General features: G+C 38.5%; 1 protein-coding gene across 7 annotated transcripts in view; it reads right to left on the bottom strand.

The window, feature by feature from the left end:
• Positions 1-12,908, bottom strand: part of SIPA1L1 (signal induced proliferation associated 1 like 1) — a 163,032-nt gene that overhangs the window by 13,405 nt on the left and 136,719 nt on the right. For 6 of the 7 annotated variants that reach the window (XM_075192210.1, XM_075192214.1, XM_075192213.1 and 3 more), the window contains 5 exons: positions 9,103-9,381; positions 8,494-8,646; positions 5,064-5,188; positions 1,437-1,555; positions 368-813 (listed from right to left, as the gene is read on the bottom strand). In XM_075192210.1, the coding sequence (XP_075048311.1) occupies positions 368-813; positions 1,437-1,555; positions 5,064-5,188; positions 8,494-8,646; positions 9,103-9,381 (1,122 nt within the window). The remainder of the gene's footprint in view (positions 1-367; positions 814-1,436; positions 1,556-5,063; positions 5,189-8,493; positions 8,647-9,102; positions 9,382-12,908) is intronic. The other variant, XM_075192215.1, reaches the window with a different exon arrangement.

The following is a 12,908-nucleotide window of genomic DNA, read 5'->3' as shown; positions in this document are numbered from 1 at the left end:
ACAATTATAGCATTTTATTTAAACAATGTAATCTGCTTAAATATTAACTAAACGTTTAATTTTATTTTGTGTGCGGCAATTTAATTTATAGTATTCAACTGCAGTGAGCCGTTTAATGAACAATCTAAACCATATTCGGACTAATGTGTTATATGACGGGGGGATGAAATGTTTGTCTTTGTAAAGTTATGGGGGAAAAGTGTGGTGGAAAATAAAGATGTAATAAAACATGACGAGAGTACCGACCCCCATCTTGCTTTACTGTTAGGTTAGAGACTGGAAAGATTCTTTAGCCAAAGAACTCACCACCGACAGCATGGCAGAGTGACAAACACAGTAAAGAGGGAGTGTAACACTGAACCATTACCTGGTATGAGATGCGGTGTCACTGAGGCTGTAGGCGCTGTTTTCTCTCGTTAATGGCTTGGAGCCTATAGGGATTTTTGGGTGGTTCTCCATAGCCACAGGAGATTCCCTTTTCCCATCCAACACGCGCGAGTCCCTTTCACAAGTCCTATCAGACATTAACCCCACGTCGCTGACGCTGTGCCACAGAGGAGCTACTTTTTCTTTAGGAGGACCAGAGCGTGGCGAGGTGGCTGATGCCCCGGGAGCGGCGGAGTTGACGTGGTTGGTGCTGTATGAAGTGGTATCAATGCCGCTGTCGGAGGATGCTCCCTGAACATAGGTGTAGCTGTTCAGCTCTGAGTCCAGGCGTTCCCCACTGTCATACCACTTCTCTTCACTGTGAGCGCTGGACGCATTGCTGGAGAGTGTGTTGGTGCTAGAGTGACTGGAATAATGGCTGTCGGTCTGCAAGGAAGAAAGGCAATATTCTGTCTAACATAATAATAACTGTTAAGCATTAATTGACATTGGATTCAAACTACTATCAAGATCCAATAATCATGGACACCAATAGAAGCAGTCAAGTCTTGTATGAAATCAAGCACAATATAAACAACCTGGCATATAACTCTAAAAGACATCTTCATTTTGATCATGTTTAACCCTTTTTTAGCAAGCTGTGATTTGTACACAGCGGTTAGTCGCAATATAAACCTCTTCATTAACAACAAATTAACCTTCAGCACTGAAGAAATAGATTAACACAGATATTAAAAAAAGAAAACAATCATAACAAAACAATACAGAAAATTAAACCAATGTATTTAAGTTTAATAAATTGCAATGTTTAATTATATTTAATGTTGCAAAAATATTTAAAAGGTAGCCTTTAAACAACACTTTAAAAAAATAATAAGCAAAAACAAAGTGTGGTACCGATTCTATTAAATATAATTTGGTAATATACAATAATGTGGCATCTTGTTTTCCCTTCAACCCCATAGTTCCACCCAGAATTCTTCCACCAAAAATATCTGTAATTTATTGTAAAAAGTTAATTGTTAAAAAACAAGGAAAGACGAATGTACCTGTCCCTGTTTGTGGGGGGAGAGGTGAAGTACGGGATCCTGTCGGATAAGTCTTCCGGTGGGGCTGTCTCTGTATGATGGATGGACCTTAGACACAGCAGGTAGGTGACACGTTGGCTCTGGAAAACACATTGACCTATTTAAAGCCTTTTGTTCAAATCATATTACTACAACTCATTTATAGCTTACACTAATCATGAGCGTGAGAGAACATTGGGATTAATATTACTATACATGGCACTTTTGTGTGTGAAGATTTTTATTACATTACTTTTACCTGCTCATAGAAATGCGCTTCTCCACCAACATGGAGGCCCAACACAAGTCAAATGAAAAGTATAGGATGAGACCCGGAGACCGCTAGCCTTTTGTAGAGTTGTAATGGGCATGCGCTCCTCTGAACAGCAAGGGAGGGACCTAAAAATCCACCCTCACCATCCATTTGTCTAATTTCAATAATCACTTTTAAAAACGCAAATTGCGCCGACTCCAAACTGCTACATTGTTCCACCAACCTATAAACTTTCATGGAGATTTAGGCAAACTTGTGCAAATGATGGGTCCTTAACTTTGTGCTGCGCATCAGACGCTTCAATACATGGCGTCCACAGTACGAACATAGAAAGTCATTTACATTAACAGGCAAAATCAATTTAATATATATTTGCTGAATGGCCACGACTTCATCCTATAAAGCATTTTTATAGCTACTAATCTGGGCAATGTGTTAATACCTACTGTAAATGCATCATTCTTTTAAAACACACAAACAATTTTACATTGCAGGAAAAGAATATGTCTTAGAAATGATTTCACTCTTATCCTCTCCAGAAACAAAACATCTGCGAAGAAAAAAAACACATTCTGTCCCTCTAAGAAATTATGGAGCCGTTTAATTGCTGGTTTGTCATGTTGAAATGTGCACATACACATACTGAACAGATGGCTTCACAATCCAGAAATGGCCAAAGCTGGATCTTGTGTTACTAAGCAACTCCTGATTTCAGAAAATTAATCTAACTACTTCAAGGTGGCTTTGTATGAATTATTTTTCTCAGCAAGAAAAAAAAAATGTGCCTTGGTCTGCATTAGATGTATTTGTACAAATGAGAGTATTTTGTATTTGTTTTCTTATTTTTACTTTATACCAATCACCTGCACACAGTGTGGGTCAACATCTTTTAGCAATATTTATGAGAAATCTGCTTATGAATTCACTAGGTGACATTACTGAGGCCATAGTGAAGTTTGTGGCTTATATCTTGCCAATGCCATTCAAGTATTACACTATTATTTTAAACAATTATAAACAAGTAAATTAAAAAATTATGCTTTATGTGCAAGTTGCTGTGATATGGCATAAAACCAGTATCATGATCAGTTTTCTTCTCTACCCATATATTGGTTAAAAAAACCCAGTATATTAATTTAGATAGTTTATATTTGGTATCGGTGCTTGCTATTTCACCACAGCATTATTTCTACAGGCAGGTGTCACTGCGCCGGTGTGATTTGCATTTGGTTTGAACTTCCTGTAATAAGACGCATGTCTTCACTTCCCAGGTGTGAATGTGGCTGTGTCTGTCATTCATGTCTGCTTTGGCGCAAGTCATTGGTGATCTTCTCCCGCTTCCTCTATCACTCAGGTCCAACCACTTCATGAATGCTAAATCAGATATAGCACCTGTCCTTCTTTTCTAATTATGCTAAAATATCTGTGTATTCCTAAGTCTGGAGACAAATACAGCAAGCTAATTACTCACAAACGACAGTGGGGGCAAGTCACCAAAACATCGTTGTCAACTCTACAATTAACAGCAGCATTTCCATTAAGTCACAGTGTACATAACCTGTTCCTTCCCACCCCTGATATTTGGATAGTACAGCCTGTCCCCCCCCCACTCCCTTCTATGTGGCTTTGGTCATCCTAACACGGCCCACCACAATCATAGATTTTCTGATACACTGTTCTGTTAGAATCGGGATTCACCATAGCATTGCATGTGCTAGTAATATATTGTACATTCCCTTACTCAAAGAGAAGAGATTGCAGAAAATAAAACAAAATGTTACCATCTACCAAAGTGATTTATTCCTGCGACTCCAGGTGGGATTGCTTTCAAAACAGCAAAAGCTACAAAGCGCGTCTAATAAAAAGGAACAGAAATATATGCACACAATGCTGTCCTAGAGCTCCTGCTGTTTTATACAGCTAATATTTTACTGCAGCTGACAGTGTAATTGTGTAATGTAATAGAAATGTAAATTCTATAGAAAGGCATTTGACAGAAGCGGTTTATATATTTAATAGGTATGGTCTAAATGCATGTGTAACAATATTTACATGTATACAAGTGCGGTAAAGCAGATTGTGGCATTGGAGAAGGGCAGAATTTTCAGTGGAGTGATTCCATCACAATAGTCGTCTTCACACATCCTGAACATGGTCATATATGGTTCCTGCACAGGAATAGTCTACAAATAACACTGTCCTGCATATAGGAGCCAATGCAAGCGATTGTTCAACCTGCGCCTGCCTATATATAGTACACAGTTTGGATAATAGAATAATACTGCAAAAGTTAAATTTTAATGAATAATTGGGTAATCCTTATCTTCATCTCTGGCTATCATGCTATGTTAACCATCTATTCCCCAAGAAGGCTCAGACACCCAATTGAGCAGACATCACTACTAGTATTTGGAGATAAACCATCATCACCATTTGTTTATATAGCGCCACTAATTCCACAGCGCTGTACAGAGAACTCATTCACATCAGTCTCTGCCCCATTGGAGCTTACAGTCTTAATTCCCTAACATATATACACACACACACACACACACACACACACACACACACACACACACACACACACACACACACACACAGACTAGGGTCAATTTGATAGCAGCCAATTCACCTACTAGTATGTTTTTGGTGTGTGGGAGGAAACCGGAGCACCTGAAGGAAACCCACGCAAACACAGGGAGAACATAAAATGTTTTAAAGAAACAAGCAGCCTTGTCAGTTTAAAGGCCCCGACAGAGATTAAGCTGGCTACTAGATCCGTCTGTCTGACACAAATGACATCATTTTATTAAATGCAGATTAAAAGTTAGAATTCCAATTAAAGGGGAATGCTCACACTATGATATTATTCCTCCAGTTGAGTTTTAGAGCTTTAATCCCTGTTCTATTGCAAAAACATTTGCTTAGTTCTATTTGGCTGTGGTGCAGTGACACAGTATAAACAATTATCAGCAAATATAAACATGCAGAGGAGAGTAGGGTAGAACGGTCACTAAGCACTAACCTGCAGCAGTAGTTATGTAAAACGTGTAATATCAATTTCAACTATACATTTCCCTCACCAGCATCATTACACACCAATCTCTCTACAGCAGAAGATATGTGTTCCTTTTCTCTGACACCTGGACATATGGCATTGTATAACTACATTGTTAGCATTGACACTTTTCACGATACACTTTGTAAAAATGGACAATAACAAACATCTTCCAGCCTGGCAATCTGCTGTAATCATATAATGTTTGGATGAAACATTTTATTTGATCACATATGATAACTATGCCCAGGATTGGTCTATCGCGAGATATAATTACCTATTTGATCAGTAACATTGTCCTCGCTCCTCTGCCAGCTGGGCGTTGACTTCCCACTGGCCAACAGGTCAGTTTGGGTGTTTTGTCTGTCGATAGATGCTGGTGATCTACGGCCAACTCCAAACCTGTTTAAAAGAAAATATGGTTCCGATTATAAACATAAACCTAATCATGCCCATAAAGGGATACAGTAGTTAATGACGTGCACTTTACCCTGTAGGACAAAGCTGCCTGTTGGCTCTGGGGCCATTGGTCTCACTGGTCCCTACACCAACGGGGTTTTTAAAAGGAAAAATGAAGATGAAGCTCATGTGTCCTTAGTTGTCAATATAATGTTGTTTAATGCGAAGACCATGTACCAATAATACCGCTCTGCACTCGCTGCTTGGTGATAATCATACAGGCAGGCATAATCACCAAGTGCTTCCTCCTACAATCACTGGGAGGAGCACTGCTAAACAATATAATGAGCTGGGCAATGCCAGGAGCAGAGTTGCAAAGACATAAGTATTTTATTAATGTAATCTATATTTTAGATATGGTGCTCCAAATTACAGGACAAAAACCTCATCTGGAAAAGCTCAAGTCACTGACATGTACAGATCCTATGGCAATCTGTTGTATGACATATACTTCAGCATATTTTGATAATGGCTTATGGGCTAGAACGTTATAAAATATGTTTATTCTATTCAACATTTACTATACAGTACAACCACAGTGAAAAGCATGTCTACCCTTATCCAGCAAACTGCTTAATACTAGATCTGGTAATATATGTAAAGTTTAAGTTTGAAAAGTAAAAACAGTATACTTGTGCATCACAGAGTTGAAAAACGTACCTAAAAAACTGAAGGCTGGTAAATACGTCCCCTATGCCCTGTTTTTCCCCCTCTACAACGGGTTCCATTTTATGAGGGAGATGTTTAATGAAACAGGTGACAAGTGAGTGTGACTCGCAGACTTGCCTGCACGAATGCACTGTGTGTATTAGTGGTTTCATACATGGGGGCAGGACCAATGATGTCAAAGCAGCTCGAATGACTGCAGTCTCAGCTTTTTGACCTAGTCAGATTCTGTTAGGATACTGCTTTAAAAGAGCTGTACTGAAATTTTAAGTGAATGCTGAACAATGTATTTTAACTTCATGCCTCATATATAAGAATCTCAATTTTGGAGCCAAGAGGTCCTTTAACACTTTCAAAGATGGGATAGAAGATTCAAAGGCCTCGCACACACACAGGACCTATTTTAAAGCATTAAAGGTGTGTTATAAAACTTATCAAACGCTCTATAACACTGGCAGTTCAAAAATGATGGCGAAGAACAGACATGTATCCACACTGACTGACAAGCATTCACTTTGCATCAATTTCAACATTGCCAGCAGTGTAGAGGTGTTCATGCTCAGTAAACCATAATGGTTCAAAGAAAGCTCACATTTAAATAAACAGTACATTATACTGCAGGGAAACTTTAAGACCCATTAGTGAATGTGCCTCTGGTGCTCTGTTAAAGCAAAGACAATGTACAGTACATGGTGTCCATGTGTACATGGACTGACAGATAATACAGTAAGTATTTTCATTAGGTTGTGTGTTTAGTTCAATTTTAATAGTGTTAATTTTCTCGGTCTACCCCACCGATCCACATACTGAGCTCTCTAGATAGAACAAAAAATGTCTGCACTGTGCAACTTCAACCTCCAAGGCAATTAACAGCAATGCTGGAGTATAGCAGCAATTTGCTTGCAGGAAATAAACAAGTCATTATCAACAGGAACACAACGCATTTCTGTGTCACACCTGCCTGGGCTCTGCGATCTGACACTCTGGGCACAGTCACTCATTAGAGAAAAGGGAGCACTGCTGTGATCAGATTTCTCTATGTTTTCAAACTTTTACATTCTGTCAGTCTCTTTTTTTGTTAAATGACTGTGCAAGTTTTTAAAGCTAAAACTTCTACATTATAATGCTTGGATGATAGGATTCACCCCAAAACACATGTTTATTGTTTAGCTATATTACAAGGATAGTGTATTCACCTTATGTAAAGTAAATTAGAATTCCATACTATAATTCAACAAAACCCAAAAAGTACTTAAGAATGATGAAAGATTACAGATCTGGCGACTGATTCATTAAGGATCTTAATTTGAGAAACTTCTTATTTAAGTCTCCTGGATAAAACCATGTTACAATAAAAGGGGTGCAAATTAGTATTCTGTTTTGCACATAAGTTAAATACTGACTGTTTTTTCATGTAGCACACAAATATCAACTTTAAATTTCAGTGTACAAATAAGCTATCAAGTATTTGTGTGCTACATGAAAAAACAGTCAGTATTTAACTTATGTACAAAACAGAATACTAATTTGCACCACTTGTATTGTAACATGGTTTTGTCCAGGAGACTTAAATAAGAAGTTTCTCAAGTTAAGATCCTTAATGAATCAGGCCCCTGGTTACCAAATGGTACATACAATTTAACATTTCTTCAACCGTGACATAGTATAGGAACCTATTCAGACACATTTGTGAATTTTACCACATCTTTTCATATTGGATCAACTTGTAATTTTAGATCTCCTATAAAAATAAAGTATTGACTGCTTGCAAGAGATTGATATTTGTCTATCACAATCCTGTCACTTGCTATCTCTAACTGTGCCAATGTCTAATTATGCTTTCTAGTCATTGTAGAGAATAACAGTACAGAGGACCAGATGAGGAGAAAAGACTAGAGAGGAGAGGGCATAATCAGCGAACATTGCCAGAACTTTGAAGACAACATAGTGTAAAGAAAATCTATATAATCACACCATTTACACAATGAAAATATCTTTCTTAAGCACATAAGGGATTGAAGGATTTCACCACTTAAAATTAAATTAATTCTGCTGTAACGCACAGGGGGTCATAATAACTATACCAATCACTGTCAGACCACAACTCGTATTGGTACCACGTATCATTATTCCCTATACTAAATCCACTGGGTTGATGTACATCAGCTTTGATCGCAACATACCCAACTGAGCCGACTACACTGCTCAGTGGTACCACGGGGGCTTTTAGCTAAAAACCGGTCCAACTGGTAAAGGTGCAATGCAACTTAGCACGTTGCAAATTAATCCCTCAAGCCCTGGAAGGCAGCACCGGTCATTTAGGCAAACCCTTACGGAAAAGACTTTAAATTGACTATGGCAAAAAAGTGAGACCACACAAAAAAAGAAACAAACACCAAAATTGGATTTAGTGAAACAAATCAAACCAATAAAGCCACACTCTGGGGAAAAAACGTGAACCATAATCCTTGGCGTTTACTAACAATTGGAAAAGCAACCTAAACCCACATACTGAAAGTCAACCAATCTCAGAGCCAAAAGCGCTTGAAGTTCACAATTAAAAGCATGGAGGAATGACATACCCTTCAGGCATGGATTTTTGCCTGCGATGGGAGCCTCCACTTGAGCCGGTATCACTGGAGGTGGAAATATTGCTAGGAGAGTTACGGCATTGCTGAGATCGTCCCACAGCGACAGATGAAACAGACACATAAATCTCTGACCCCGGAGACAGCCTTATTTAAACCAAATAAAATGTGTTTATTGTACACAGTATGATATTTCTTCCCCAACTGCAAAGAAACGGTAGCAGTTAGCAAAATGAGAAAACTTAATTAAGGGGGCAAAAATGTGGTCAAGGAGAAGTTGATCCAAAATAGAAAAAAATAATAATACAAAAAAAACCTAGTAAAATTCACAAATACATCCTGGTGAGGAAATGCAGGTTAAACTCTTCCAAAAACTTTGGCCTGTGTGTTGAAAGCAGTTCCATATTACACTTCACAGCAAAATTTAATTTATGCATTTAATGTAAAACTCACCAAAATATGACATGGTGTAAGAAAATGAAAGCGAATCAACATCGTTCAATCCCTAATCGTTACAATGAAAGCTGTTATCCCACTTTTCACTTGACAGCATAAATAATGTCGTCTAGTTCTAGAATACCTCTGATTCTATCTATCTCTTACCTTTTGTTCTCCAGTGGACGCCCATCACTGGAAATACTCCGTGGAATGTTTGCGGAACGCTCTGGGGTCTGTATTTTCCCCTCTCCTTTAACAGAAGAGACTCTTGATGATGCCGGACTCTGGAGCTGAGAGGGAACTTGTCTCAGTTGGGCGGCCTCTCCCTTGGCTGCATTCCTTTGCCATTTGTTGTTGTTCCTGAATGGGAATTTCAGCTCATATGGGATGCCTTCATTCACTTTATACTCTACTGTAGGCATGCGATAGATTTCTGAGCAACCTCTAAAAGAGAAAAATTTTAGTTAGAGGCTAACAGATATTAAATGCATAACACATCTTATCACTTATCAGTAGTCTTGTTTGTAAAAATTGTCTTGAGCACGACCCCATACCAACCAATCTAAATCCACTTGGATCAGGAGGGAAAAAAAACAAAAGAGAAGGAGAGGGAAGAAATGTACATCTATACTTTATATATTACATCTATCAACCTACCATACTGTTTGATGCACAGCCCAGAATGGCACTGGTTACATCTGATAGAAAGAATTAAGACTTCGTCCACACATCAGCGCATTCAGTGCACCTGACCTCTGTGGCTTGGTCTGACCACAGTTAATACACAAAGAACAATAAAGGGCGATTCGGTCACGGTTATTGCACCGCAGTGAATTACACATAGAACAGAATGAAACTGTTCAAAGACTTGAAGCTCTGTTATATGAAGGTGGATATAGGACTTTTAAAGATGATGACCTAAGTAAATGATTGCTGTTGCCTAGAAATGGTGCTGCTGAAACTCATTGTTTCATTATAGCCTGAGAAAGTAACAAAAATAAAAAGGTTTACACATTTCAAAAAGTGTGTTGCAGCACAAATTCAAAATGAATTATAGTGCGTGCAATTGTTTTTTGGAGCAAATCTGTCTCAAGACTTTTGAATGTATTTCATATGTCCTGGGTCTAAATGAAAAGTTGCATTTAACAAAATTGTTCAACTTGCACTGGAGAAATTTAAACGGAATTGTGAGAGTTCGAACAATTGTTCCATTAACTAAATGAAATAGAGTCCTTCAATACAACCATATGTAAGAAGATGGGTAGATTTCCTTTAGGAATTACGAGCTACAATCTATATAAAACTATTCCCACTCAGGTCTATCTGAAAATATGAGAGAGGAAACCAAAGAGCCTAAGATTGTGGAACATTAATTTAGAATACAGTCATGTCTTTACCAGTACCTGGCAGAGGTTTTCCTAAATAACTTAAGTCAGAGATGGAGAAGCCTTCAGCACCCCAGCTGTTGTCTACATCACCCACAATGCTACTGGGCAGCTAGGAGAGCGAAACAACGCATATGCCTGGCTGTAATGTAAAGAGCAGCTTTGCCTTTACATGTAGTATATTGAGGTTGGTGATTTTATTCCATATGAACAACATATGCAGAATTATATAACTTCAGAAATAACATCGTGAAAAGCTATACAACCAGCTGGAGAAAAGACTCCTGCAGTCCACCAGAACAAACTCAAAACCAAAAAGCACATTCAATATTAAAGAACTGCTTTGAATGGCTGTATCTCAAGAAAAAACATAAAATGTATGTGAAAAAGTTATACTTCTGATATAAGAAGCAACATACTAAAATCACACTTCATCTGTATGTTATCAGCCAGGAAACCAGAATGTTACGGTTTAATTAATGGGGGTTTTTTTTTTTGGTTTTTTTTAAATCAAATTTAACAAAACCGAATATTAGGATTTTATTGCAGTCTCCAAATGCAGTGTTCTTGGGGTAATATTACTGCTAGGTCAAAAAGACGACTCCTGGAAATCAAGGGACAGCAAAAACAAATTGAGGTAGGGAATGAATAGAGCTAAAGAAAAGGAGGTGAGAGGATCAATTGTAAAATATTTTGGAACCACATTTTAGTGTTCGTCATGTCTGAAAGGTAAACAATGATATGTAAAAAAACTTGTACAGGTCTATATTTAATTAAGTCATTATTTTTGCATACTTCCATTTATTGAAAGCAACAGCGTAATATATGATCCATGACAGGGATCCCTAGAGAACAAAAAAAAACCTAAAATACAAGCTGTCTTACATGAGAGATGTCCAACTACTAGCCCAGAATGATGTCACTTGGCGTCCAAGCTGTGGCGTGGCACAGCGCTGTCACTCTGAGGTTAAGCGGTTTCATGGACCACATGGCCTTACCTCCCCCTTACATAAGAACAAGTAAATACATGAACTGAATATGCAGTTACTTTGCAACAAGTGAAAGCTCAACAACACACAATCGTTTCATTTGTTGAACCCAACTGTGATTTTGCTGGCGAAAAGACCCCCCAACTTTATTGGTAGAATTTTGGTGTTCTCCTCTCTAGCAGGGTGTTCTCATTCCTGCAAGTGTGGTGAGAACACGAACCAACACCAAGGTTGTAATGATGGGTACAGAGCTGTACACACGTCACAAACACAGTCTTGCGGACAAGAGGCTGCAAATGTGGTGACACAAGGATGGATATAGGTGGCAAAAACAGTAGTGTAATGCATGAGGCTGTAATGGTAAGTATATTCTTGTATATAGGTGGCATAAAACTGTATAGTGGGCACATGTCTGTAGTTCTGGGCACAGGGTGGTGTATAGTGGGAAGAAGAATGATCTGGTGTTGGTATAGGGCTGTAATGGTAGGAAAAGGGCTATATATGAAGAGCACAGACCAGTAGTATAATGTGTATGGAGTATACAATAGTGGACACTTGGCTGCAAAATAGGTGGCATTAAATAGCACTGTGGTGGGCATGAGACTGTTATGGTGGATACAGGACAGTCTTGTGGTGGGCATGGGGAATATTATGCGAGGTACAGTAATGTCAGTTGGGCATAAAATTGTTATGCTGGACACAAGTTGTGAATGATGGGCATAAGACACATCTTGGGCATGGGGTGTTTATCGTGTGGTCTGTGGACACAATGGCACTTATATATATAAGGTGGATGGAACGCTTTGCTAAGGAGAGGTTTGTACATAATGAGTATGGGAGACTATGAGGTGGATATAGGCTATTATGCTGGACACAAGGCTGTATCTAATGGGCGTAGGACTATGTGGTGGATATGGGCTGTTATGCTGGACACAAGGCTGTATATAATGGGCATGGGACTATGTGGTGGATATGTGCCATTATCCTGGACATGAGGCTGTATCTAATGGGCATAGGACTATGTGGTGGATATGGGCTGTTATGCTGGACACAAGGCTATATATAATGGGCATAAAACTATGTGGTGGATATGGGCTGTTATGCTGGACACAAGGCTGTATGGGCATAGGAAAGTTATGCTTCCCATTGGTCTGCTATTAACAAGGTAACATTCTTCTCAAGCCATGCTCCATTAATATTTACATATATTGTGTATCAAGTGAACACTAAATATATCGTTATTCCATCATACACATGCAAAAGTTCTTTTATTTTGTCAGTACTGTGCATCACATTTCACGTATCCATCTCTCTATACTAATCATGCTCCATCCCTCGACTGCTAAACAACTTTCACAATTCACTATGTAAATGCTCCCATATTATGACAGAACTCTGCTAACAAACAAAATAAATTTGTTTCTCTTGGGATTTTAGTAAACCTGTATGGTTGAAGTTTAGTGAGAACTGTGCTTGTTGCTTAAGCCATAGAATGCTGTATGCTGTTACCGTTTAAGTATTAATATGGCTAATACTGGCTATATGGTTTAAAACGGACTTTATTGTATAATATGCATGGTTGTGTATTGAGTGTTAT

This window comes from Mixophyes fleayi, chromosome 12 (assembly GCF_038048845.1).
Source record: "Mixophyes fleayi isolate aMixFle1 chromosome 12, aMixFle1.hap1, whole genome shotgun sequence".
In the NCBI taxonomy this organism is placed as follows: Eukaryota; Metazoa; Chordata; class Amphibia; order Anura; family Limnodynastidae; genus Mixophyes; species Mixophyes fleayi.
Note: the sequence above shows the minus strand (reverse complement) of the source record. Positions and strands in the feature narration are given on the sequence as shown.